At 35.5% G+C, this 27,741-nt stretch overlaps 3 protein-coding genes and 2 pseudogenes across 4 annotated transcripts; 3 read left to right on the top strand and 2 right to left on the bottom strand.

Annotated features, from left to right (window-relative positions):
* Positions 1-966: 966 nt before the first annotated feature.
* On the top strand, positions 967-5,739 carry LOC141825598 (putative serine/threonine-protein kinase). Its single transcript, XM_074713012.1, has 7 exons — positions 967-1,041; positions 1,459-1,574; positions 2,790-2,905; positions 3,554-3,764; positions 3,846-4,083; positions 4,641-4,788; positions 5,146-5,739. Exons 2-7 carry the CDS (start codon positions 1,502-1,504, stop codon positions 5,494-5,496), a joined length of 1,137 nt encoding a protein of 378 aa, XP_074569113.1. The 5' UTR covers positions 967-1,041; positions 1,459-1,501; the 3' UTR covers positions 5,497-5,739.
* LOC141823320 (uncharacterized) lies at positions 5,606-10,889 on the top strand (annotated as a pseudogene).
* Positions 10,604-12,000, bottom strand: LOC141825697 (uncharacterized). Of its 2 annotated transcripts, XM_074713157.1 has the most exons (5): positions 11,636-12,000; positions 11,372-11,453; positions 11,127-11,285; positions 10,945-11,039; positions 10,604-10,834 (listed from the first exon to the last, which is right to left on the bottom strand). In XM_074713157.1, the coding sequence occupies exons 1-4, from the start codon at positions 11,852-11,854 to the stop codon at positions 10,975-10,977; spliced, it is 525 nt and encodes a 174-aa protein (XP_074569258.1). In that variant the 5' UTR covers positions 11,855-12,000; the 3' UTR covers positions 10,604-10,834; positions 10,945-10,974. The 2 variants fall into 2 exon arrangements, with proteins under 2 accessions (XP_074569258.1, XP_074569219.1); XM_074713118.1 differs by having other exon boundaries at positions 10,945-11,285.
* Positions 12,001-16,538: 4,538 nt separating this feature from the next.
* On the top strand, positions 16,539-22,853 carry LOC141825498 (MLO-like protein 13). The gene is made up of 14 exons (XM_074712910.1): positions 16,539-16,679; positions 18,703-18,760; positions 19,260-19,486; positions 19,982-20,098; positions 20,180-20,240; positions 20,338-20,438; positions 20,657-20,731; positions 20,807-20,895; positions 20,976-21,025; positions 21,156-21,196; positions 21,921-22,130; positions 22,201-22,268; positions 22,350-22,410; positions 22,490-22,853. The coding sequence occupies exons 1-14, from the start codon at positions 16,557-16,559 to the stop codon at positions 22,694-22,696; spliced, it is 1,488 nt and encodes a 495-aa protein (XP_074569011.1). The 5' UTR covers positions 16,539-16,556; the 3' UTR covers positions 22,697-22,853.
* Positions 22,854-27,099: 4,246 nt separating this feature from the next.
* On the bottom strand, positions 27,100-27,621 carry LOC141823310 (zinc finger BED domain-containing protein RICESLEEPER 1-like; annotated as a pseudogene).
* Between the last annotated feature and the right edge of the window lie 120 nt (positions 27,622-27,741).

Below are 27,741 nucleotides of genomic sequence, written 5' to 3'. Positions count from 1 at the left end.
TTTAATCCCAACCGTCCATTTGCAAAGCCAGATTAAATGTCGTTTGATCGTGCGGTTGTGGAGCTGAGATTGGGTCAATTTCGCATAAACACCTTTTGCGCGTCAGCTCCGCCAATCCTAATAAAAAAGTCAAACTATAAATCTAATTAAAAAGTCAAATTTTAACGAAATTGAAACTTTCTTGATAGTGATTAATTATAATTTTTTAATTTATATTTTTATAAAAAATTATAAGATCAATCATGTAGAATGGAACGATAAATTCTATTTTTATTGTAGAATTTATATATATATATATATAAATAATATTAGACATATAATTGTGATGAAATGAAAGTCCAACGCAAGTATTTATCTTCTAGTGATTATGATTGACCCGATCATTTTGATTATGATTGACCTAGACCATTTTGACTTTTTTTTATATAAAACAATTTGTTTTTGTTTTTATTTTCATTAAAATAACAACAAAGTCCCAAATTAGTCAATAATTACGACCTACACTTAAGGAAAATTAGTCCTATAATCAACGGCCGGCGTTGAAGGGACACATGGCTTAGCACAACACGGCTCCGGTCTACGTTGTGTTCGGTCTAAGCCATCCCTGACTGGCTCGACCTGTGGACCAAATCCATCCGTCGGACCAGACCAAATCGGGCTTGGCCGGTCCGGGTTAAAGATGGCCCCGGCCCAAATGCCGCTGCAGGACTCGAGACCAACGACCACGCGGAAGTCGTCCATCCGACGGCGGGGAACGACGGGGAGGCAAGCGGTCGGTGTCCTATAAATCAACGGAGTGCATTTCATGACGACGACAGTGTGCGAGATTTACAGTGGCGACGAAGTCTTCGGCTGTGGCTCGCTCTGCTTAATCGGTAGAAGAATTCTACACATTTTGCTTTGAAATTGAACTGTTATCCCTCTTTGACTTGTTCTTTGCGTTAGGGATTCGTAGACTACTGGTGGAAGCCACTGATTTAAATCAAGCATCGCTGCCCACTTCTGTAATCGCAGCGTTGCGGAGCGTGGATCTGCAGAAAGGTTCGATCTTTTCCGCATTCTTGCACTGGTTTCTACGGGATCTTTATGTTGTTTTGGGTGGATAATTAATATTTTCACGAGATGAATGATTTCTCGAATGCTTCTTTCGTAAAGATAGGATTTTTTTTTACCTGTGCGCTCTTTGGTTTTTGTCTCGAGCTGCTGGGGCAGATTCTTGGATGATCTAACATGTGCAGATGCCCTGATTTTTTAGTAGCCAAGAGCTAGCACTTCTGTGCTGAGCGCTGTGGAAGTGGCATCATTTAGCTCATTTACTTGAATCACTGTTCGTAGTAGTTATGTACTTAAATATACTTGTTTGGTGAATGAATTTGTGAGTTTTTTGTACCAAAACTTTGATTTCATGGAAGATTAGCTATATATATTCCTTCTCTAATTTGCTCATATTCATATCAGAGTGAGGCAGCATATGCTGAATTGGTGAATCGATCAAGGGAACATGAGTTGTTCCTGTTTTGGTGCTTCATTGTCCCGGAAAAAGCATCTTAATCCTTCTGCAAGGGACCAAAATGGTAAATTACTGTGATAAGCAGCAGTATAAGTTGTTCAGAAATTTTTGGGGCAATTATTATGTTTACAATTATGTCTTTCTTTGGCACCTGCAATATTCTCTGTAGTATAGCTTGTGAATCGATATAAGTTTCCACTTCTTTCTTATCTGGATGATACTTTTTCTCAGAATCATATATGACTTTCCTGTGATTAACATGGTATCGAAAGCTTATGAAACTTCATTGTCGCATGTTCTCACATGAATCATCCCCAAGTTACGTCTGTTTTAACTGTTTCAGGTCATCCACACTGAATCTTATCACTTCATTGATCCCTATACAAGGCTACAAGAATATCCTCATAAAAAAATTATTACTTTTTTGCACCTTTTGTCACACTATAAGGTTAATATTGATTAATTATAATTCACTAGGTAATTTCTTGCGAAGGATGTGGTAATTATAATAGGTTTAGTTGGTAGGATGTGACTGTTCAAATTTAAGAAATTTTGGCTTGATATCCACAAGACATTGTATATGCACGCCTTTTCTTTTGGAAAGTAAATGAGACCATGAATATGTTGAGAAAGCGTTGCCGCTATACTTTTAGATGAGGTCAACTGAAAATTTTCAATAATGGTGCACTGAATTTCAGCTTAGAAAAGAGTGAGGAATGAGGATAGCATATTGAAATGTGAAGAGAATAGTTGAATACTGAATAGAACATTTACCTTTCTCTTCTATTGTTTATATACCAAATGAACCTTTTTATTGTGTACATGAATAGTTATGTTCCATTAGGCTTCTGGTTAGCTAGATGTTTACTTCTACCAAGTTCAACTCCAAATAACTTACTAGGCTCATCTCCAGTTTGAAATTTTACTCCTGAGCATGATCTTCATAATTCACTCATTTCCTACTCCCATAGTATTGTGACCTATGGCATTGTGGAAACTGCAACACAAATTTTATAGTGTATATTTCATACTCTGAGTAGCATGATCTTTTTTTCATATTGTCTACATTTTACAAATAATTGGTCCTTATGCATATAAATATATCTAGAAAAGACTCAAACTGGGTGCTTTCTTGACACTTGTTTCACATATGTAATTACAAACATTTTTGTACTGAAAATTTTCACAAATACCTTGTATATATATATCCAATAATATCATTTAAATTCCCTGTTAATATTTGTGATATATCTTGTATTGACACATATTCTCCTTACAGTGCTTTCATCAGAAAAGAATATAAGACTTTTCTCTTATGTTGAGCTTAAATTAGCAACAAACAATTTCCATCCAAGCAACAAAATTGGCCGGGGTGGTTTTGGAACAGTATACAAGGTATGCATCAAAATCTAAGTGTTCTAGCTTGTGATATTTATTGTAGAGATAGCATGTTTCTTGTTCTACAGTTTGCATTTGGGCTTTATATGGGTGTTTCGAGAATCTGTGGTATTGTTATACTATTTATTTTCTTTGGATTCTGTCCAAGGAAACAAGATGAATAGAATAGAATAGAATGAAAGTGAGTTGATATATCGTTTCTTTCTTTACACTTTGACTTAAACTGCTTCATTTTCATCCTATTTCTTTCCATTCAGTAGAAGACAACATTCATTAGATATCCAACAATTTCTAATAAAAGCTTTGAACTCCTTTGGATGTTCTATATCTTTATAGGAACCTAGAATAAGTTTTGTTCTTAACTATGGCAATGGCTGTCTTTTAGAGTAATAATGCTTGAAAATCTGGAGATACTTGCCCTAAGTTATTAAATGTCCTTTCTGTAATCCACATGGCATGCACCAAATCTGTTTTTCTTACTGTTACTCAAGCTTACTGACACAGTAAAATCCAGAAAGAGGAATCTTATGTTGAGCTTACAAACAATAAACAAATAATAGGAAGACATAGTTTTTGAATTTTGAATTGTGATTAAAAAAAAATATCTCTCATACATTTCTCCTTTTACCCTTGCAATTGTGTCAGGGAACCCTTAGGGATGGAGTAGTTGTTGCAACAAAGGTACTTTCTGCAGAATCACGTCAAGGAGTTAGAGAGTTCTTGACTGAGATTGACGTTATCTCCAATGTCAAGCATCCAAACCTTGTTGAGCTTATTGGTTGCTGTGTTGAAGGCGCGAATCGCATCTTAGTATACGAGTTTGTGGAAAATGGTAGCCTAGTCCGTGCAGTACTAGGTAACTGTCACATTTTAGTATAACTGGTTGTTGGTTTCATTAGCATATATAATTTCATCGATTGCTTGTTTTATCTTCTAGGTCCAATTAGTGAAGCGACTAAGCTGAACTGGCAGATCAGATCTGAGGTTTGTTTGGGTATTGCCAGGGGAATTGCACATCTTCATGAGGTTCTTGTACCACCAATTGTTCACAGGGACATCAAACCTAGCAATATTCTTCTTGACGGCAATTTTGTCCCCAAGATTGGAGATTTTGGTGTAGCTAAGTTATTTCCTGATAATATTACCCACATCAGCACCCGTGTAGCTGGAACAACGTATGATTTCGCCTATCACTGAGCTTCCTTAAATTAATAATTCTTTCTGTATTCTTATATTCTCTATTATGCATTAGCAACCGACAACTATTGCAAAATGTCTTACACTACACTAAAGGTTACCTTTATTTCAAAGTTAATATAAAAATGAGTGATATACATTGTCTGACTAAAGATGTTATAGTTATTTATGATTTAACATTATCACCAAGGTTTGGTTAAGGATCATATCCATCTGCATATCAGATGAAATTGGTGCAATGTTTAACTTAAATAGCATATGATGTGACATTCATGATACAATATGCTACTGCCTGTTTAAGCTGTAGTTTCAGTTTAAGCGAAACTGCAAGGTTGATGAAATACTAAGAGTACCTCATATGTAAAAATCTCCAGAATAGGGAAAGTGAAAAGTCTTGTTCTCGAAATAGTTTTTCTTTTAATGTCTTGGTGTGCAAAAATTTTGAATGATGGAATGTATATATGTTTATATGGGCTTTTTTAGTAAGATTCATAAGTTTCTCTTTTGATATTAAATAATGATAACATTGATGCAGTGGCTACTTAGCACCTGAATATGCTTTGCAAGGCCAATTAACAAAGAAAGCAGACATTTATAGCTTTGGAGTTGTCCTTTTGGAAATAATTAGTGGCAGAAGCAACTCAAGGTCATTTTCAGAAAGAGGGAAACCACTTGTGGAATGGGTAAGGACTTATTTCGAGTATATTCCACGTACCTACTTTCCCACCGTTTCATGTGATCTTCTGTTTTATCATCTGTCACTTATAGCTAGAAATATCTTGTGCAATCGTATAGCTTGAGATAGGTTATGGTAAACCATCCCTATATTTGTAATGGTGGTAGCACACATGAAGTATTTCTTCGCGGGTTGTTTTTATTGCTGGAATGGTCCATCCATGTGAAATTGATTGTTTGATCTTCGCTAAAGCGCTAAATGTCTTCTTTTCAACATCGCATCGCCTTGACCACGTGCTTGAATTGCGGATGCTAAGTTGATTTTTCTTAGCCATCATACCGATTAATTCATTTGCCATTCACAGGTATGGAAGCTGTTTGAGGAGAAGAGGGTCATTGAGGTTGTAGACCCTGCTCTGAAAGACTACCATCATGAAGAAGTTTTAAGGTATATCAAAGTAGCTCTTTTCTGCACACAAGCTGCAAGTGTGCGTCGGCCGACCATGCTCCAAGTTCTCGACATGCTATCTAAGCCAGTACAGATCAATGATAAAGAAATTACCCAGCCTGGTTACATGGAAGACTCTGGGAAATTTGTCAAAGGTTCAGGTGCAACAACTTCGACAAGTTCTCAGTCGAAATTTTCCACAAGGATCGATACAACCATCCCTTTCTCCTCGAGTCAGGCTACTTGTACTGAAATTTCTCCAAGATGAACTTTGCCAAAGTAGTGTATCAAGTGGGATTCTTTTGCATAAAACTAGTGCAATTTAGGAAGCTTTCAGAGATTTCTCTTAGAACACAATTACTGGAGAGATCAGGTCAATGGATATTGATCCTGTATCTGATTTTGTTTTCTTTACAGTTGGTAAATGGTAACGATCATATTTTTTTTGTTTTATTTGTATATAGGATTAGGTGAAGCAGACACATGAAATATATATAAATCAGTTTCAATATCTGGATCATTCAGATGATTTTCAGCTTGATACTTGATAAAATTATCAATTTCGATTTGGTTTTGATTTTTATAATATTTATATATAGGTAAATATATATATATATATATATAGAGAGAGAGAGAGAGAGAGAGATCATTAGGTTAATTATATTATTATTGTTTGCTTAACCTTAAATTATAATAAATTTCATTGTTAATTTTAATAAGCTTCTTGTTTGTAAGTTATTTCTTATTGATTTTTTATTAATTTATATTTATTTTTTATTTAATGGTTTCAGTGGTAGAATTGAAGTCGTGAAGGCAAAACCCAGATATTTGTTAGGATGCGAATTTAAAAATATTAAAAATACATTAGAATGCATATATCATTAAATTTTGTATAAACAATTAATTTAAATATTTTAAATCCAATACGAAAAATATGAACACATTTTACTTAAATATATGAATGAATGATGTATCATAGTGATAAAATACAATTAAATTTTATGATTAATTTTTTCTATATTTTTCCAAAACATGCGCGCCTAATTTTATAGAATCATTCCTCAGTCTTCAACATTCTCAACTAAATTACGTAACAACAAATCAATTTTAAAAATTACATAATACTCAACCTTTAAAACATGATTGAGTTGGTTGGTGTGGAATAGACTTATTAAAGTAAACAAGGATCGAATTTTGATAAAGTTGAAACAATATCCTCCTTCGTAATAGTCAACTACAGCTTTTCAATTTACTTTCTCACAGATAGTCGTGGGACCGACCGTGTGAGATCGCTGAATGATAGATTTTATCTTTTACTAAAGTATTAAGAACTACAATTATTTTCTATAAATATATTTATTTTTAAACTCTTTGTTGGTAGGAAAATAAGAAACTCTTTTCTAGAAAAATAGGATGTTTTCTATTTAGATGCGCTATTAAAATCTAGCAAAAAAATATTTTTATATGCACATAGATTTTTTTTCTTTTTAAAGTATCTACAAATGAAAATTTCTTAAAATATTTTCTCTTAAAATAAAAAGAAGCCTAATTCTATAAGTCTAACCATTCTACATGTGTATAAACTTAAATAATTTTAATTTTTTGCATCAGAAAAAATAATTTTAATTTTTTGCATCAGAAAAAATAATTTTATTTGTTTATTTGTCTATTGTCATATGCATATTTATATGTTAATTAAATAGTATTATATTCTTATTTTTTTTATTTTTATAATCGAGCGGTTTCGGGCACTATAAATTGAAGGGAAGAGGATCGGACCAACGGCGACGTCGCCGGAGACACTCTTACTGTTAAATCCCTCGGTGCTTCAGCTGAGAAAGAGAAATCCTGCGTGCGCGAGCGCCGCCGCCGATGGCGGAAGCAGAAAAAGAACGACAAAAAATCTTCGGCTCGCTCGGAATACGGAGGAGTGGAGTGTATTCTGAGGAAGGGAAAGTAGAGAGCGGCGCTAAGGTGAACTGATTCTCACACCGAGGTGCGTCCCTTAGGGTTTTTGTTGAGTATGATACGTTTGATCTGCGTATCTTCGATCTATATGTTTGTCATTCGATATTAAGAACCACTATTCATGTTTAATTTTTAAAGAATTTCGACTTATCATTCCTTCCCCACGGTACTCGCCAGTTATTAGGGATTCTCATTTCCTCCGTGCATGGTATCATGTCCTTCAATTTTTTTTTTTCATTTTCAGATGTTTTAGACTACAATTTCAGGGCTGATGTGATTTTAAAAAGGCGGTTGATTTCTATTAGGTTGAGGTGGCAGTGGAGGTGGAGTGTGTTCCTGAGAAGGCTGATAATGATGAGGGCTTGCTTGAGGAATTTAAGAGTGTCATTGAGAAGTTCAACTTCAGGGATTATGCTGGTGGTGAGGTATATTTATAACCTGTCCGCAGAGTGTTGTTAAACGAAGATGCTTTTGTTTTTCTTTTGTTTTTGTTTAGTTTTTAACGTGATTGGTGTTACTATTCTTGCAGGATGTTACCAAAAAGGATGAGACTGCTGTCAATGCAGTTGCCAAGAAAGAGGATTCTGATTCAGAAGAGGATGAACAGGAGTCTCAGCAGAAGGAGAAAGGACTATCAAACAAGAAGAAAAAGGTCAGAAATGATTAACTGTTGTCATATTCTGAGAGTGAGTGCACTTATGCTTATCCTGTTGCATGTTTCTGTAGCTTAAAAAACGAATGAAGATTGCAGAACTAAAACAAATTTGCTCAAGGGCAGATGTAGTTGAGGTACGCTTAAATTATATTTCACCTTTCTGAATTTGCTTTCCAGATTAAAATTAAAAATGTATTATCATGTTCAGGGTCCTTAGCTTTGTTATCCATACGACACAATAAACATTGAGATTTGGGAAGTTAATTGACCATACTATGAATCTACTATTAATAGATTTGCAAATGAATTACAAAAACATTACTACAGTCTTGCTTCCCGCATTTTTTTCTAGCCAATTATAGTCTTATAAGTAAAAAATGCTAACGTATAGTGATACTTTCTTCAACTTTTATTATTGACTAAAGAGAGTAATGGTGGAGGAAATTAATGATGTAATTGTTAAATCAATTGAGATCAGCTTCCTTAATGGACTATGCTCTTTTTTCTTCTTGTGTTAGAATGGCCAGTGGATAAAGAAACATGCGATACATTAAAAAAAATCCATCATTAGCTGCCGTGAAAGTTTCTAATCATCATTTAAAGGTAGGAGTAACATAACCCTCTATAGAAATTTTTCTTAAAAAATTATATTCTCCAGAGAAGAAAGATCAAATCTTGTTGTAAGTCAATGAGTAAAAACTTTGATGAACAAATAATTTATGTCAGATGGAAGAAATGCTGATTGCTAACTGTGTTTAGAATATTAACAGGTTTACACCGTTAAGATTTGCATTACCTCATTGTCGGAATTAAATGCATTATGATTCGTGGTAGCTCCTCCTAAGAAGTTGTTTACCTTTATGTTTTCTTCTGCACTCAAATGCTTTGGTATACAAAGGATCAGAGTAGATGTCATGTGATTAATCATATTGATTATTGAGGTTTGTGTAACCTTAGTTATCTGTTAGAACCCTTGAAGTTATGGTTCCCTTTTTATAATAACTTTGTCACTACAAGTATGGAACATTTTAAACTTCTGAGAGATCACTAATGTGGTTCTTGTTCTTTTATACAAATGAAGGTGGCCTTTTCTGTTCGACTATGATGCTTCAATGAGTTCTTGAAGGATGTTATATTATTGTACAATACATTTGGTGACGGTTGAGGATTCATTTTCTTATTGGCCCTTACCTAACATTGTAGGCATGGAACTTTTTTATTTTTGTCAGTCTTATTTCATTTAGATATCTGATTCATGCTTCCTCAGATACTTTGCAATATATACTTGATTCATTGCGGTCTGCATAGTTTGATCACCATTGTTTGGATTTGTGTTTGCATGAGAAACTTTTAATGCTCCAATTTTTTCCAGGTCTGGGATGCAACAACAGCAGATCCAAAGTTGCTTGTTTTTCTTAAGTCCTATTGCAATACTGTGCCGGTTCCACGACATTGGTGTCAAAAGAGGAAATTCCTCCAGGTGAGTCAGTCTTTCACATAAGCTAGATGATTAATGCTTCTTATTTTCGAGGAGGGTGTATATGAAATTTTCTGCATGAGGGGTGGGGGCAAATGCAATCGATTGACACCCTCTTAATGCTTGTACATAATTCTTGCAGGAACTAGCTGTAACAATGACTGAGCCTGGACATCAATGGTAACTGTCAAAGGGCCTTTGAGGGCTTTCTCTTTTAACAAAATTATAGGATAGTGTCGTTTAGGTAGATGCATAATGATGCCTTCAATAGGATAAGTATTAGATTAGATTCCAGGGTTTATATAACTGTTGATGTTAACTTGTTCACCCCACCGTATGGTGATGTTTTCAGGGTACTACAGCAGGAACAATTCGACTATGAGGTGCCTATTTTTTTCCATAAAATATGATGATGGCATGATTCAGCAATCACATTGGCTTTACTGTAATACAGAGCTTTGCATCTGAATGTCCTGTGGATGTCTACGATTTAAATCTCTTTTTTTTTTCAATTATAGGAAGAGCCAGTTGATCGGGGTAAACACTGGGGAGATCTTGAGGAAGAGGAGGAAGAAGAAGAGGAAAAGGAGAAAGAGATGGAAGAAGAGGAATTGGAGGCTGGTATCCAGTCTGTCGATAGCCTTTCAAGGTGCTTCATGTTATCGCTTATTTTTATGTTCTTTTCTGTCCTCATTATGCAACTTATTGTTTTGGAATTCAGCACTCCCACCGCTGTAGAAACACCTGATGTCATTGACTTAACGAAAACAACAACGCAAGGAGCCTGAGAAACCACTTTATCAAGTAATTTTCATTATTTTCAGCAATAAGCTTCATCTACCATTTACTTACATTGACATTTTTTTTGCCTTTTCCGGTTTTCACAATGGTTTTCACTTGAAGAGTGAAGAATTGCACCAGACACTTTGCTTGGTACCACACAAACGTATGTTCTCTGCACTGTCCTGCAAATCTTATTAATTCCAATTATTGATAAAGTATTTAATCCATCAATTGATCATCGCTGATATAATTTTTATTTTTTGTGAATAGTTATGTTCTTGGGGCACAAGATAAAGCAGCTCCTAAGAGGGTGAGGCTTCAATATATTTTGTCTTGTTCGTTTTCTCAGTTCAAGTAAAGATCTTGGCTGCAATGTCTTCTTTTTTTCCTGAGAGTTACTTGGCTACGTGGTCAGAAATCAGACAAGGTTGATGTCACGATACAACCAGAGGAGCTGGAAGTCATGGATGATGTTCTAGCAGCCAAGTAAGATGCGCTCGAATCACTTCTTTTAATAGATCATCTTTCAAACATTTTCAAAGCATCTTTTGCTATACGTGTCAGGTATGAAGAAGCACGAGAAGAAGAGAAGGAACGAAACCAGAAGGAAGACTTCAGTGACATGATTGCAGAGGTTTGCCACTGCTTCTTACTGTGTTTTATTTCTGTTGGAATATCGAGCTGGAATCGCTGTTTCCTGATTTTGTTCCCATGACTTCTTAACTACAAGGAAAAGGAAAAGGAAGCCAAATCAAATAAGAAAGATTTCAAGTTCTAGATACCTTTGACAAATAGTTTGTCACTTAATGAAACACTTCTGAGCATGGATGTACCTTTTTGTTCTCCAGCATCCACAGGTTCATCTAGTGGGAGATTGTTTGAAGATAGCTCAAAACATGTTGCTCGCCAGTCAGACATTCAACCAATCCTTGACATTCACCAGACAAATTTTGTCTCAACTCGACGTCCCAATTTCGAAGTGAGAAGAATTCAGAGATTGTTAATATGTTATTACCATTTGCAAAATGGCGACAGTCGTGCTTTCCAACAATCAGTTCAGTCGACCAGCTTTTACTGAATCTGTCAGCCGCATCTACAGCATCAGAGTCAGCAAATCCAATAAACCAGCACCTCGTGCTGGGTAATCTTCGCAAGCTCCTCCTTAGAACAACTCCTAGAGAAGAGGGAAAACATATCAGTCAGAATCAAGAACTCGATTCATGTGCTTAATTACTAGTTAAATGGAACATATAGGCGTACCAGGCATGTGCTTCTGAGTTAAGACAGCAAGTAATGCATACAAGTTCTCTGGATCTTGAGGCTGAAAATCAAAGGCCACCACCTGAAAGAAGGCAGAAGCATACACCATATCAATCTGCAATTCAACTGATGAATTCTCTACCATCACTTCACAGACCATAGCAATTCTTCTAGTTTGTTAATTTCTTCACTTCTTCTCACTGCTGCCTCTTCCATAAAATGCAGAGAAAAGTTAGGGAAGTGTAATTGGAAGGCGCGAATCACCTGGGACTGAGATGGATCTGGATGGATGATGACCACGAAGTGCTGCAGCTGCCAGACGCCCATCGAGTAAGCGGCAGACAGCAGCGTCTGGGCAGGGCCTTTGGCGGCCCTCAGGGGCACCGCCGCCACATGCACCGTGGCTACGCGCTGCTTCCGAGCTGGAACCGACGCAGCCGGCGCTGCTGCCGGAGGAGCCGAGAGGAGAGCGGCGGAAGCCATTCGTCGCTATCGTCTCGTAGATTGGCCACGATTCTTTCCCTCCCTGAAGAACAAGAAGATCGTCAGAGCAATTTAGCTAGTCGCTCCACGGTGCTGAAGAGACAGACACTACAGTGGGCCGACGTGCGTTGCGAATCCAAGACCATTCGCTGGATTTGGTCAGAACAAAACTCTTCCACATCTGTAGGAGCGTCTATTATCACTTAAAAAAATCATTTTTCCATCTAAAGAAAGTTTAAGATGAAAAAATTCGTTTATTTTGAGAAAAAATATTCAGTTTGATAATGCCCTCAGGGGGTGTGTTAGAGCGAATGACCATATGCTATGAGAATAAGGATGGTGCTCTAATGCATACCACTACTCTCAGAGTTTTCATATTGATTTGAACATTAACATTATGAATATTATGAGAACGAGAGTGTCACCTATTCTAAGGGCATTCGTATTGATTTGAACATAAGTCACCTCTTTAAAAAAAATATAGGATTCATATGGCACATACCTATTATATTAATATCTCTTTTTTATTAATATACTAATATTCATTTTAACATTAATATTCATGAGTCCCACTGTCTATTTATTATTTATAAATTTTATTTAATTTTTTAATAAAAAAGTATAAAAGTGTAGAAATGGGGAAGGAACGAAGGAGTGAATAATCGGCTGCCCTCTCTCAACTTTGTAAATATTAATAAAAAAAAATTTACACCCTCCCCCTAATATGATTTTTCTAACTCCGTCCTTGCATATGTGTCTATGAGCAACGTAACTTAGATAAATTTAGATTACACAAACCAGAGTTGTTACCAGTGTGATCCTCAATGGTAACTCAATGCATGAATGATTTTCAACGGGTCATAAGAGATCAATCCATTAATTTTTACGTTTGAGTTACAGATTAGGTGGATTATTATCATAAAATAATATATATATATATAAGATTGAAATTTTTACTTGTAGGGTCTAAAGAATGTTCACATCTCCACAATGATATGATATTGTCCACTTTGGGCCTAAGCCCTCATGGTTTTGTTCTTGGGCTCTCCCCAAAGCCCTCATGGTTTTGTTCTTGGGCTCTCCCCAAAAGGCCTCATGCCAATGGAGATATTTTTCATCCCTTTAAACCCATGATCTTTCCCATGTGTTTTAGATGTGGGACTATGTTTGCACCCTTGCAACCCAACAATCCCCCCTCAAACAAAGGACCACTGGAAGCTCCCTACCATTTCTCATGGTCCAGCTGTCATGTCCCTCATGGTTCGAGCCTCCCCTACTTCCTTTGTTTTTCCTTTGTTTTTCCCGAGGGTCCTCACATGGTTAGATCTGGATCATGGCTCATCCGGCGGTTAGTTCGGTGAAGAGCAACCTCGCTCTGATACCAATTGTAGGGTCTAAAGAATATCCACATCTCCACAATGGCATGATATTGTCCACTTTGGGTCTAAGCCCTCATGGTTTTGTTCTTGGGCTCTCCCCAAAAGGTCTGATGTCAATGGAGATATTTTTCATCCCTTTAAACCCATGATCTTTCCCATGTATTTTAGATGTGGGACTATGTTTGCACCCTTACAACCCAACACAACTCACATCCAACCCACTTAAATTGTTTGATGGAGTAGGTCAATCCAATATGCCTAATTCAAATTGACGACTTTAAGATTCTCTCATATTAAAACCTTGAACCTTGTACAAGTTTTTTTATTCCTTCTCCAATAAGCACCACTAACAAGCCTTTATTTATTTGTTTATTGTTGCATAGTTTAGTGTTATAATCTTATTAGTTACCATATTGACAATATTATTAATAAGTGACAATTGCTCTTAACTCTTTCTCTTGTACACTCTACTCTTTACCAAGTAGAGTATATATCCCATATATGAACATTGTTGCATGCATCAATGAACCTTCTTTCTTCAAAAAAGAGTCACTCATTAATATTAACCTCTATCTATAAATAGATAACCCTCCATTCTTAAATATTTTATGCCCTTCCCTCCCATTATGAAATCATCAATCGAACCATTTTAAGGTATTTTCAAAATAAGAGTATTGTTTTAACGTTTTAAAAGGTATTCTTTTTTTTTTACAATTCTAAACTAATCTCTAGGATCGATGGCCATTTTAATTTTTTTTTAAAAAAATAGCCTCCAAAATTTTGTTTATGTTAATTAATTAGAGAAAGACTTCTTGATCGATATATGTTACACCACACATGTAGATTTCAAGATTTTTCATTTTGCATATCTAATTTTTATAATATTTAATTCATGAGTGCATCCCCATTATACTCCTTTCTCATTCAAAAATAATTCATTGTTGTCGTATACGAAAACATAATAAATATATTAATTTTGATTTGAAGTGATTCTAAATTTGTTATCTCCAGTTAATTTCAGACTACACCATGCATTCAAAAAAAAATCCCTCCAAAATGCATTGAATCAATTTTTTGTGTTATTCAAATAGAGAAAGATTTCTTAATTCATTCTCTTTCTTTCTCTTGTAAAGCAGAGACACATCCCGCAGTCCGAGGACCAGAAGCCCTCACTTTTATGCGGTTCCTAATAGAACCACCCCATTGGCCATCAGCAATCTCTGTCCCCTGTCACTGCCATCGTCCCATGCACGCACGGGCCGGGCTCTCGTCGTCCTCTTCCCTCGAAAATTTCAAGGCGGCAGCAAACATCGAGCTAGTACAGTCATGCCAGCTGAGGGTCGACATTAATTCTAGTTACGCCCGTCCCGACGACGCCTCCCGGCCGGCCGGGCTCGAAGAATCCGATCGATGCTGTCGGGCTCGGACTCCCATTCCCCAACCGCCCGGAGCTTCGGCCTTCGAGACATGTGCCTACGTGCATGAAACTCGCTTCTTCGTATTTTTAATTCTTCGCAACAGTACCCTTCGTCCTCCCTCTCTCCTCGTTCCTTTAATTAATCACCACCGTAATTTTCTCCGACCTGTTCCCCTCCCTCATCTTCATACCCTAAACCCTAAAGCATAATAATACCCTAAACCCCATAACCACAAAGCGGCGCTAGCTGCCTCCTTCTCTTTATTCCTTCCTTCTCCTTCTTCTTCTTCATCCTATCGAGTCCAAAATGATAGCTCTACTTCTGTATTGCAGGGTCAGTCTCCTTCTTGCTGGATCTCAGGCCGGCGACGCAAACATGAGCTAACGTAAGGTGAAGAACACACTGCAGGTCGATGGCATACACGGGAAAGCCAGGCAATTCATTTTCCTATCCACTTTTTTTTTTTAATTTTTCTTGAATTATCTTCTACTAAATATCATTGCTGTGTTGTTGTTAGCTAGCAACTCTAGCTAGTCAATTCCTTATGGTTAATGTACTTGGACTTTATTTTCAAGCATGCATAACATTAAAAAAAAAGCTTCAGAGATTTGGATCCTGATTATATATGCAACTGCATTTTTTATTTTTAATTGCGCGATTAAAGGTGGATTAAGCTTAGTAGAAGGAATCGATCGATGTGGGCTTTGACTTTGAATGTGAGATGAGTTCCTTTTTGTGGTTAACGTACGGTTTGATGATTTAAATAACGTGTAGTATGGATTAGGGCGACAGGTTTGTCGCATGCTTCAGGAGTATGCGGCTTGCATTGCGCTCGAGAGCGTGGGGTTGGCAAGGTTACCGTTTGACTGTTGACTGTGCAGAGCACCGTGTATATATACATCCGACGCATCTTATAATATATGCGACTCGTTCGAAAAAATTTCAAACTAAATCATGATTTTTTTTTCTTACGATTAAATGATTTTTTTATAATTTAGAAATTAGATTATAACATTAAATACATAAAAAAAATTTAAAATGAAAAAAAAATTAATACGATACCATATCAGATTTGATCATCCGATCCCATAAGATTCACCATTAACTAGAAAACAACTCGCGTCCCCGGGGCTATCGTGCCACGGTAGGATATCTCAGTTGTCACTTCGATCCTCAATTCTGAGCATCTGGGTTGGCCACTGCGTGCTCTCCAACTCTAAACATCTGAATTGTCCGCTGCGTGTGCTTCCGTGGGGTCGGGACGTCCGCCGACCGCTCGCCGGCGCGCACTGACGCTCTCCGTCGCGTGACTGACTTCGACGCACGCCCACTCGACTCCGACCGACCGTCGTCTGCCGCCTGCGCCGCCTGCTCGACTTCGATTAACGCCCTCTCGACGCCCCATCCGGCAGGCTAGATCAAAATTTCTGCCCTTTCCATGCTAGAATGGAGCGTACACCGAGTTTTAGGTCAACGGAGAGGATTTTAAAAATCTCTCCTTTGGTTATCCACCGGCTATACGGTGGAAGGACTTTCGAAATGGGAGAGTTCTCCTCTCCACCCGGTGAATTCCACCGGGTTAAACTCACACCCTAGAGCTCCTCCAATTTGCATGGAGAGAATTATTCTCTGTCGCCATCTCGAAGATCTACGTTCGCTACGTTCCAAATGGGATGCACAGGGAGGCACCACAGAGAGAGGTGCACTCAATTTGATTTCGGCCTAGTAGTGCCCTGCGTTGCACTGTTCACCACAAGCTACACCCTCCATTATCCTCCCCTCGATACCAAGTGCCACGCATGCAGGCATCAACCAAGCAGTCCCAATCGTTCACCTTCACAAATATGGTTTCTTCCCATCCATCTTCGTTGAGTTGGTTGATGAGCTTGGTGCTGGAGGGAGGCCATGGAGGCTTCGGAGCATGCTGAGGCACTGGAATACACGCCTACATGGGTTCTGGCGGCAGTCTGCGCCGTTATTGTCTTTATCTCTCTGCTCGTTGAGCGCGGTCTCCATTTCGTCGGAAAGGTACGATTTTTATTCACCAGCTCACTGCTGGTTGCACTTTTTTTAATCCTGAAATGAAATAAAAATTTAGCCTTTTTCTCTGTCTTTTACTTGTTCAAACTCCTACTTTATTGCTGGTGTCAATTCATGATAAACACTAAATCTGCTCCTCTCCCTGTAGCATTATATTATGGTTCTAAACAGTAGAAGTTGATATCCGATCCTTTTGTTACCCATTGGAAGTTTCTTTGCTTCCGATTTTGATTCTAGAAGAGATTTAATTTATTATCTGATGTGCTTGCTCGATCTATTATCTGTACTCTCTTTTTTTTTGTTCAACGTACTAGTGCTATTTTTCTTCTTGTTGTTGAGGCTGATGACATATAGATAGGACGTGTATAATATTCTTCTAGTTATTATCATGCAGCATCTCTTCTTCTCGAGGATGATCTTTTGGCTTTTTCCCCTTTGCCATGCCTTTTGTATGTTCTAGTTCATAAGATCCATTCCTCGTCTGTTATTGTTCACCATGGCCAATAGGCACAACTTTTCTAAATAACCAAGTTTCATAGGCTAATAAGCTGGGAAAAACTAAGGTTAAAGGATGCAGAAGAAGATTGGAGAATTATTGAAAGTGGTGGGTGGACACAACAAAGTGCTAAAAATTATGAATGATCATAATCTCGATTGATGTTAGTCTTTTATAGGATAGGAATTTCAAGCAATCACCATGGGCAAGAGGCACAGCCTTTCTAAATGACCAATAGTTGCAACTTTTCATAAAGTGCATTTATAATTTCTAATTAACGTAAAATTGCTTTGAAAATTTTATAAAAATTAATTCTGCAATATTGGGATAAAAATAATAATTAAATTTGATCCTAAGAGCCCTAGGAAGCATGGATAAGAAATGGATGGATGACACAAGGTCGAGACAACCTCCTCTGTTTACTCATCCTAAAAATAATCCACGAGCAGATCCTATATCCCTTTGTGGGCCGCTTTTGGGTGTTTCCTTTTGGACCACTTTTGGGTCTTTGTTTTTGTCTAACTGAAATCGACGCAATGAATTTTTTATCCTCTCTCACACAAAAAAAATTCAGTTGAACGTATTCCAGAACAGCTTGCAATTTCGAACTCCAGAACAACCTAGCTAGAAAGAGCTCATGGTGGCTAACTGTGAATTGCGGTTGCCAGTGGAGACTTTTTTCCTTTTTCCCTCCTTTCTTTTCACAGTGCAGTCATATGCAGCTCGAAAATCATGCCTATCTGCATTTTAGAAACCATTATTATTTTAACATTTGTGTACCTGCATTCCTTGATATAATGGCCTTTTCTTTTCACGGTGAAAGTATGACTTATTCTTTTTCATAAGTTTTTTTTAACGAATATGTTCTCATTTTTAAGGACTTTATGGAGTAACCATTGTGATTCACAAACGTTTAACATTTGAGCTCAGAAACATGGAGCATCACATGCAAAAAAATTTGCATCGATTTGCAAATGAGTAGTAAATTGCTCTATAGAAAATATTTCATGAGGGAACAATATTTCTTCCTCTATTCATTCAAAGGAGGAAGGAAGCTTTGAAGAATAACTCTCACTTGAAGAGAATTGGGAACAACTTGTAATATACTCATGCTGTGAAATCGAAATCTTCAATTTGTTCCCTTGATCCATAATTGGCATGTTTTCGGTCGTTTTAAAATATTTTATCACCAAAAAAACTTTTGTTACCTTTTTCCTGTTCATGTGTTTAGCTTTTATTACAGTTCATATCTCCTTTGGGGTTTTCAGAATTTCAACAGGTTATTGAGGCTATTGGTCAGTGAATTAAATTATTTTTTCATCAAGTAGAGTTTTCTTTTTGTCCTACTCTATCACCCATTATTTTAATTCAGCATTACGTTTTACGTCATTAGACTGCAAGACTAAGTTTATAGTAAATTTACTTCACTTAGGACAATACTAGTTTTATGAGCACTTAATATTATACAATTCTTCTATTCTTGTTTTTTTGCTTATCAATTTTTTTTCCTTTCAGATTTTGAAGCGTAATCAGCAGAATGCATTGTATGAGGCTTTACAAAAGCTAAAAGAAGGTAAGCTTAGTTGGAATAACTCACCTAATTTTCCAAGGCAATTTAGCGTTAGACCCCCCTCTTAGTAAGCAAGTTGTCAAATATGTTATTTTTGTCATGCATTGATAGTATGAATATATCTACAAGATGGTTTTGATTTACCACTATAGCATGAAAAATAGGCTAAGATGACATTGACATTGTTCAAAAATAAAGAATAGTTTCTAGAGAAAATTTTAATTCTAGAGTTTCAAAATTGTAATTTTCCTCTAGCTGTAACAGATTTAGAATAATTTACCCCTAGTTTCAAAGCATTGCTCTAGAAATCTACTCCTCTTCTGGAATAATTTGGATGAACTATTCTACATCTTCAATTCCATCTTGCATACTGTTTTTCATTGTAATAGGACCTAGAAAATTACTACCAACCGTGTATTTTGTTTTACATTTTTTCTCCATACTTGATGAGTATTGGATATTGTAGGATTACTACTGACGAAGTGACTCTACTTTCTTGCAGAGCTGATGCTCCTTGGGTTTATATCCCTTTTGTTAACAGTATTTCGGAGGACCATTAACCACATATGTGTTCCAACAAGTTTTTTCGACAACATGCTTCCATGTAAGGAAAAATCATTTTCCCATAATGGGGAGGTTCATCATGAAAAAGGCACGAACCATCAAATAACCCAGAAACATAGGAAGCTTTTGTCTGAGAATGATGACACTGATATTTGCCCAAGAAAGGTTAGCTTAGATTTTTGGAACATTTTATATGAAAGTAAATGCCCCAATTAAAATTTGAACAAATTTGTCATTGACTTAATAGCATTTGATCATTTCTTCATCTCCTATATCTGTCTTGTAAATTGGATTTGCCATTAACTTGTCGATTCTCGCGGAGGAGGAAGCTAGTCGTGCTCATGGAGGAGGAAGCAGTTTCTCACAACCATATCTCATGTTGTTCCACATGCTGATGTGAGATCAAAAAGAAATATTTTAGGATTTCCGGTCGGCACAAACAATGGTCCTATTGATCTCTGCGTTTATAAATCGATAAATAAGTCTTTCATGATGCAACTTCCCATTCTTATGCATTAATAAAATAACAAATAAAAAAATCATCAAGTGATACATTGAATCTATTTGCACCATTTTGTAAAGCAGTAATTTGTCATTAATTAAGTTTTCTTTAACAATTGTATGGAATCGTCTTTAACAATTATTAGTTATTGATTACAGGGGGAAATTCCACTTTTGTCAATTGAAGCATTAGAACAACTGCACATTTTTATATTTGTGCTAGCAGTTGTCCATGTTGTGTTCTGTGCAACTACCATAATTCTAGTAGGAGCAAAGGTAACTGTCACACAAGTTATAAAAAATCTATGCAGAGTTTATTATATTGCGAATTGAAGAATGTGTTCAACCTTTTTGTAGATCAGAAAATGGAAACACTGGGAAAATGATATCAGGAAGGATCAACTCAAGAAAGAAAATCGTAAGCTATTTCATGAGTTCACCAACAATTTTGCCCCTATAAATTGTTTTGTCAACAAACAAGATCTTACTTCTGGTTGCGATACGTTTCTCCTCAGCCTCTATAGATGAACATGATACACATGCCAGTCATGATCATGAGTTTGTGATGGAGCGTGCAAAAGGGCTTTGGCAAAAGTCAATTATCATAAGCTGGACAGTAAGTTCTAATTTTTTTAAATGAAACTCGCATATGATGCCTATGCAAGAAAGTATACAGAATTTTGTGTTATAGAATGACAACGAGTCTTAACTGTTGGATAGTATTTCAGTATTACCAAAATAGTTGATAATACATGTCTCTGAAAAACCTCTAAAAGCATGCTTTGTTAGTATCAGATCCTTAAGTTAATTGCCGTGTTATATGTGCTTGAATAGATGTCATTCTTCAGGCAGTTTTATGCCTCTGTCACCAAATCAGATTACAGAGCATTGAGATCAGGCTTTATAATGGTAAGATGTATCATTTCTTTTCTTCATTTTAATATGATCCATCTATTGTTTTCTCATAACGTGACATCATTTCAGAGACACTGCAGTACAAACCAAAACTTTGATTTTCACAAATATATGTTACGCACTCTTGAGGATGATTTCAAGCTGCTTGTTGGTATAAGGTGGATTATTAGCAAACTGAAGTCTGTTCATTACTTTTAATTAGTTTTCTATCGAGCTAAATTTGTGTGCTCATATGCAGCTGGTACATGTGGCTTTTTGTTGTTATATTCCTCTTGCTGAATGTGAATGGTATGCTGGAAACAACCAATAGCTCTTCAGGAACTCTTAAATAAATAGCTTACAAAATACTGTCAGTTACTATGTAACTTCTCATTTCTGGCCATGTCTAACATCTATCACCTTTGTTTAATTATTACAGGATGGAACACATATTTTTGGCTGTCTTTCTTGCCTCTTGTTGTAAGTCTTCTTACAATTCTGTTCCTTTTAAGATTCGTTACTTTGTTCATAGCTTAATTCAGCAAAATTAACAGTGCACTTAACATAAGTTAAGACTTTCATAATGGTGTTGTTCCTATCATACAGTGAAGGAAATTTGTTAGACTTTGATTGCAACAAGCCGTAAAGAAAACATTCACATGCTTCAAGATTCTTAATTGTTATCAATTGACAAGTTAACATGCATTGTGACCCACCAGCAAATCCAATTTCCAACATAATTGGGGCAAGGAGAAAATGAAATGAACTATAAATACATTTTTCCTTGTATATTGTTTTTCCCACATAGAGAGGTTTTTTAGGAAGAGCTTTATTTTGGGGGGAGAAACTCAAGGAGTTGCACATTGCTTGAAGCCACATTCTAATGCAGTTATCTACAATCATAATGAACTTTCAAAAACAACACACAACAAGTATCTTCACTGCATGATGCTGTTTGATCTGATCAAACAGCTCTAGTTTATTGACTTAATATTGTTTTGGCACTAGTCTTTGAATCCTTGAAGTAGTGTCATATATATTCTTATTCTTATATGTGAAAAATCATTTTCTCATTAGCTTAAGCTTTTGGGAACACATTCCAAATCCATATTTTGGTCCATAATGCACTTTCTGAAATCTTAACAGTATCATTTACTTAAAAGTTTAGCTAGCAACTGAATTTAATTAGCGGTTGAAATCTCAGCTTCTGTTAGCAATTGGCACAAAGTTGGAGCAAATCATAACATGTCTGGTTCAAGAAGCTGCAGAGAAGCCTGCAGATGGTCATGAGGCACCACAAGTGAAGCCCTCCGACCGCCACTTTTGGTTCGATAGGCCTGGAATAGTCCTACATTTGATCCATTTCATCTTATTTCAGAATGCATTTGAGCTGGCTTTTTTCTTCTGGATCTTGGTGAGCATATTCACAACAACCATGTTACCATTATAAGATTCTTTTCTAACATCAAGCTTGGCGTTCGCAGTGTGCCTACGGATTTAAATCCTGCATTATGGAAAAAACTGGGTACCTCGTCCCCAGACTTGTCATGGGGTAATGCTCTCAGTAATGCAACTAATGGATTGCACTGTTCCATCAGTTTAACTGATTTATCTTCTACCATCCCATTTACAGTGTAGTGATTCAAGTCCTCTGCAGTTATAGCACCGCCCCACTGTATGCCATCGTTACCCAGGTTTGTAGAACCATGAGTCCATTTCTTTGAGGCAGATCGCTGCAACTACTTACTCACTACGACTCGTTGTCTTGTGAAGATGGGGGACATGTTCAAGCAAGCGATATTCGACGAGGAAATGCGAAGCACTTTGCACGGCTGGGCGAAGAACGTCAGGAAGAGAAAAAGAGCACAGAATGCTGGTGGTGTTTCATCCTTGAAGAACTTTTTCACTTCCAGACGCAAAAAGGACGATAAGCCGCCCGACGATGCTCTGGAAGCTGATGCGAGTTCCCAGGGTGCCTGAACACAACTTAATTAGCATCTGAACATGCTTTTTCTATCCAATTGCGATAAAGGATGAACATGAATTTGACAAAACTAATGATGAGGAACTAGACTGCAGTGTCAAAAGGCCCGCACTGAATATGTTTTACTTGCTGCGTGATGTTTGTGAAGATGAAAGAAAGGCTGATTGCAATCTACTTTCTTTGTGAGGAAGAAAGTCAAGACAGGCATTATGATTACGGTGACACTGCAGTGGACAGGGACAATTCCTAGGACTGGAGAGAGAGAGAGATGGGGCACTTTTTACTCATGCCATGCCAAACTGGTGGTGCATGGCATGGCCAGGCCGCTGTGGCACAGCGGCAGGACAGAGGCAGAGTGTTCTGCAAACAGTGCCGAGCAAAACTATCCCACTGAATTAATTAAAAAAAAGAAATAATATATTATATGAAAATACGGTATAAAAATATAGTATAACATATTATATACTACATGAATATATGAGATTCAAGTTTTATTATATCATGTTGTATTTTTATACTGTATTTTCATATAGTTATCATTTATTTTTTAAAAATTTAATTTTAAATTTTAAAAATTGATTGATTTGATTTTTAAAAAAATTGATTTGTTTGATTTTAAATAGTTTTGTGGGTTGGATTCTAATCGATGGAATGGTATGCCGTATGCCCCATCTGCAACAACAGAGCGGCCACCACTCAGAGTGATCTTTGAGTGTGAATGTGCCATCTGGCCAAATTATTGGTCCTTTGAGTGGAGTGTTTCCTAGATGATGGACAGCCCCAAATTATGAGCATTGATTGGTGTGACACATCGAGTGAGCGAGTGAGCGAGCGAGGATTATATATTTTTGAGACATAATTAAATTGATTATGATAAAATAGAATGGTTGAAGTGGATAAGGATCAAATTTTAATAAATTTGAAATAATATCCTTCTTTATCATGATCAATTGTAGCTTCCTGATTTACCTCCCCATAGATGATCGTTAGATTGACTATGTGAAGTCGTTAAGGTGACAGATTCTATCTTTTATTGAAGTGAATGAGGATTATATAAATTTATCTAAAAATTTTCATATAATAGTCCTCCCAGGACTATTTTATAAAATAGTAAGAGGTGGAATAGTCTTCCTAAATTAAGAATTTAAATTTCACTAAAGATATTCATGATTTATTTGCATATTTTGATTTATCCTTGTGGTTGGTATGAAATTTTCGTGGGCTTAGATCGACCACCTCTAAAATTATACAGATTATAAGAATTGAATATCTAAATTATCAAAAAAAAAAATCTTAATACCACCATGCTATAAACGAGAATGATAAGAAAAGAGGAGGGGACAAGGATGCTCGTTGATGGCCAAGAAGCCTATATCAATAAAGTCTACTTCAAGCCTGTATCGATCGGCCGATCAAATCCTTCATTTCAATGTCGGTGCTCGTTCACAAAACGGAGAAGAAGGAGATGGTCCTCCCATACACTAAGATGCAATTGAAAGTATGGCATGATTATACTTTGATTGGGAAGTGTCAAGAATTATTAATTCATTTAGATATTATTAAAATTTTAATTTGAAATTATTTAATCGTTTTCATCTTATTTAATTGATTAGTAAGATTGATATTATAAATTTATTTATTTGTTTCAAGATCTTCTCTATTTATTTATAAGTTTGATAAAATAATTTATTGGTTAATATGATTTATAAATTTTATTTATGAATATTATTTATAAATAATTGACAATCTCTATTCATTAATATTAATGAACCAAGTATCTACGTACGGATTGATTTTCAATTATAGCACATGCAATATTAATTAATTTTCTTCAATGAAAAGACAATTTTAGGCACTGATTGTGAGTGATATACTATTTGTGCTTCTCGATTTACTCTGATAGTCGATGAAAAATTTCTATAAGATTGAATCAATCATCTCCGAAATTAATAGATTCGAAAAGCGGGATACTTTAGATTATCCAAAAATAAATTGATAAGTCAAGTTAATGATAGGACTCAATTAATAAAAAAATAGCCAAGACTTGCTTAATTCAATCAAACAATTCAAAATAATATATATATATATATATATATATATATATATATATATATATATATATATATATTATTTGATGGAACTCAAACACAAGTGAAATTGATTAGGTTTAAATCGATCAAAATACTAACCAAATAATCTTTTGACGATCTCTACTTTAGTCAAAATCAATTTCTTTAAATTCAAAAAATAATAATTTATTTTTCATGTTGTTGTATAAGTCTTCGATGATAAATTTTGCACCTACCAAAATAAGTAAAATATTTCTCGCAGCTTTGAAACTAGCCAAACCACTCCATATTTGATCAAAATGAGATTACCTCAAAAAGACAAAAACACCTTTCAAATTTAGGCGAGTTTTTAAGCACAAACCAACACCGATGAACTCGGAAGTTAGTTAATTATATACAAGACGATATCAAAATCTTTCAGGTGTCCCCTTCGCGTACGACAAAATGATAAAATCGTCTAATCTAAATAAACTTTTGTGCATTTGAGTTGCCCAACTAAATCTAGATTCTATGAAGTTCCTTCAAAATCACTCAATTTGTAGGCGAATCCTTTTGTCTTGTCCAGATGAAACTCGTTTGAATTTTTCCCTAAGCTTGGCTCGTTTGATTTTTCCCTAAGCTCGAGCTCAGCTCGAATTCGATTCGAGTTTTAATGTTTAAGCTCGAGCTTGGTTCGTAACGAAATTAAATAGTTTATGAACGGCTTGAACTCGATTCGAAAATAGCTCATTTAAAAGTTAAACGAATTTAATTCGAATTTGACTCGTTAACATATTATTTTGAGATCGTCAAGCAAGCTCATTAAGCACATAATCGAGCTCGAGTTCGAGCTCATAAAAATCTCCTATAATACATGAAAATCAACTACATACAAAACATGAAAATCACTTATAAAAATAAATACATAACATACAAAATCAAAATCAAAATCAAAACCACAAGAATCAAATTAACAAAACATTAAACAACTTGAAGTGTCAATACATGCCACATAAATCCTTAACACTTAATAGTTCTTAACTTTACATATCATAAAAATTACAAGCAAAAAAATTGCAATATAAAGGTTTCTAAAACACATAAAACCATCATAAATCATTCTGCACAACAAACAGTAAAATTAACAAATTATATCACAAGTTCACAAACATAAAGGAATCAATTCATGTCAAATTTAGACAGTATCGGGCAATTTAACTTGTACATTCAAGTGAGTTGGTCCAATGTCCTACAATTTATTTTTTTAGACTAGTAAACCTGTAAAATATAAGTTATTATTATGCATCTAACAAACTCGTAGTAAAATAACAAATTATATGGAGCATGTGATTTTCCACGTGTTAACAATGATATGTAACTGGCTATGAAAAATCAACAATGTCAGCCTTTTTAACAAAATAGAATTGCAAATAAAATCAGACAAAGTTGGAAAAGGAGAATCCAGAATCAATAAAGTCATGCAAAAAAGAAATGTTGAACTGCTAGTCAAATTGAGAATTTATGACTATGAATGATCATCTATGTACTAACAATAAAAAATTATTTACAACTGAAACTACCTTACAATATATTGATTAGACAACTAAAGGTTACGACGGAGCAGAGTTGCAGAAGATTAGATAACTGAAACTCCCAACTCAATTAATCTTGCTTTTAATCTTGTCGCTGTCAAATAATCAAAAATTAAAATAATTAAGTACAAGATATTGAATTATAAGAAAATTTTTAAAAGGATAAGTGGGAGGAATTTTTCAATGTGTTATATGAAACTACATAGGAAAATCACAAGAAAAAATGATGACTTTGTCAATGCCTCTTGAAAGATGATAACAAATGTAGCATCTAAGTCAATTGAATTTCTTAAATATCTGATTTTTCCTTTTACATACAAATGCATAACATCAAAAAATTATACATGAATAAAATAATATACAAAACATATGGTAGTAAGTAAACAACTAATTAAATAGGATGTTTATGTACTCACTTTTGATTTTCTCTTGATTCATAATGAGCGCACAATCAATTTGATGCACAAAGTAATACTTGGACTGTATTTGTTCCCAAAGAGGCGTGTTGAGGATCAATTACTCTACCATCGACACTAAAGCTGATTCAGAAGTCACTGTAGTTATCAAAATTCATAGTACATCACAAGTCATTTTTTTATAAGATCTTAAATTTTAAGTTGTTAATTTTCTACCATGACAATGCATCAAAGCCAGTTTCATCTTCACAAATAACACACCCTTTATCCAAGTACACATCTAGTTCAGATTTTACTTGCTCAACACTATCAACATTCTTAATGTAACTAGAAAATTATGCCCTTACTTACCTTTTCCTCTTCCATTCAAATTACTCTAACCAATAGAACTTTCTCTTTGAGTTTTACCTTGAACATTACTACTGTCAACATTAGCCTTATGAGTTTCAATATACTCATTGTACAACATGTGCAATGTCTCACGAATTATAGAAATGTACTCAATTACATCACTAACAGAATAGATCTCCAGAAAATACCATTCAATCAACTTCATCTTGTTCCTTAAATCTAACACTATTGCTATAGAGATCAATAAGTTGCTATCACCCCAATATTTAACAAATTTAGCCTTTATCTTGTTAGTCATTTCTATCATGAAACTTCTTTCATTTGCACTTGCTTTACTTAACAATTGCTTTATAGTATAAAGTTCAATAAGGAATAAGTTAGAAGTAGGATATTCATTTCCTGAAATAAGATAAGTTACTTCATCAAATTCCTCAAGAAATGAACAAATAACACTAACCTTCTTCCAATCCTCCTCACTTGGCAAAAAAAGTATAAGTTGCATCTCTTGCTGCATATCTAGGAAAAATATCTTTGAACTCTAAAACAACCGATAACATGCAAAATGTTGCATTCCACCTCGTGCAACAATCCAAAACAAGCTTCTTTGAAGATAATTTCAATTGCTTTGAAATTT

The sequence above is a fragment of the Curcuma longa genome, chromosome 1 (assembly GCF_044706935.1).
Source record: "Curcuma longa cultivar G26 ecotype Majalengka, Jawa Barat chromosome 1, ITB_CL_G26_1.1, whole genome shotgun sequence".
Classification (NCBI taxonomy): Eukaryota; Viridiplantae; Streptophyta; class Magnoliopsida; order Zingiberales; family Zingiberaceae; genus Curcuma; species Curcuma longa.
The sequence above is the reverse complement of the archived record's forward strand: the minus strand, read 5'-3'. Positions and strand labels throughout refer to the sequence as shown.

Excerpts from the sequence above, each read along its gene's own strand:
- LOC141825697 (XM_074713118.1), bottom strand. The coding sequence starts at position 11,854 with ATGGCTTCCGCCGCTCTCCTCTCGGCTCCTCCGGCAGCAGCGCCGGCT. Across the intron at positions 11,454-11,635 it reads CAGATCCATCTCAGTCCCAG|GTGGTGGCCTTTGATTTTCA; the intron begins GTGATTCGCGCC and ends GCCTTCTTTCAG. Across the intron at positions 11,286-11,371 it reads AACTCAGAAGCACATGCCTG|GAGTTGTTCTAAGGAGGAGC; the intron begins GTACGCCTATAT and ends CCTCTTCTCTAG.
- LOC141825598 (XM_074713012.1), top strand. The coding sequence starts at position 1,502 with ATGAGTTGTTCCTGTTTTGGTGCTTCATTGTCCCGGAAAAAGCATCTT. Across the intron at positions 1,575-2,789 it reads TTCTGCAAGGGACCAAAATG|TGCTTTCATCAGAAAAGAAT; the intron begins GTAAATTACTGT and ends TTCTCCTTACAG. Across the intron at positions 4,789-5,145 it reads GGAAACCACTTGTGGAATGG|GTATGGAAGCTGTTTGAGGA; the intron begins GTAAGGACTTAT and ends TGCCATTCACAG.
- LOC141825498 (XM_074712910.1), top strand. The coding sequence starts at position 16,557 with ATGGAGGCTTCGGAGCATGCTGAGGCACTGGAATACACGCCTACATGG. Across the intron at positions 20,896-20,975 it reads AAGCTGCTTGTTGGTATAAG|CTGGTACATGTGGCTTTTTG; the intron begins GTGGATTATTAG and ends GCTCATATGCAG. Across the intron at positions 22,411-22,489 it reads TGTATGCCATCGTTACCCAG|ATGGGGGACATGTTCAAGCA; the intron begins GTTTGTAGAACC and ends TGTCTTGTGAAG.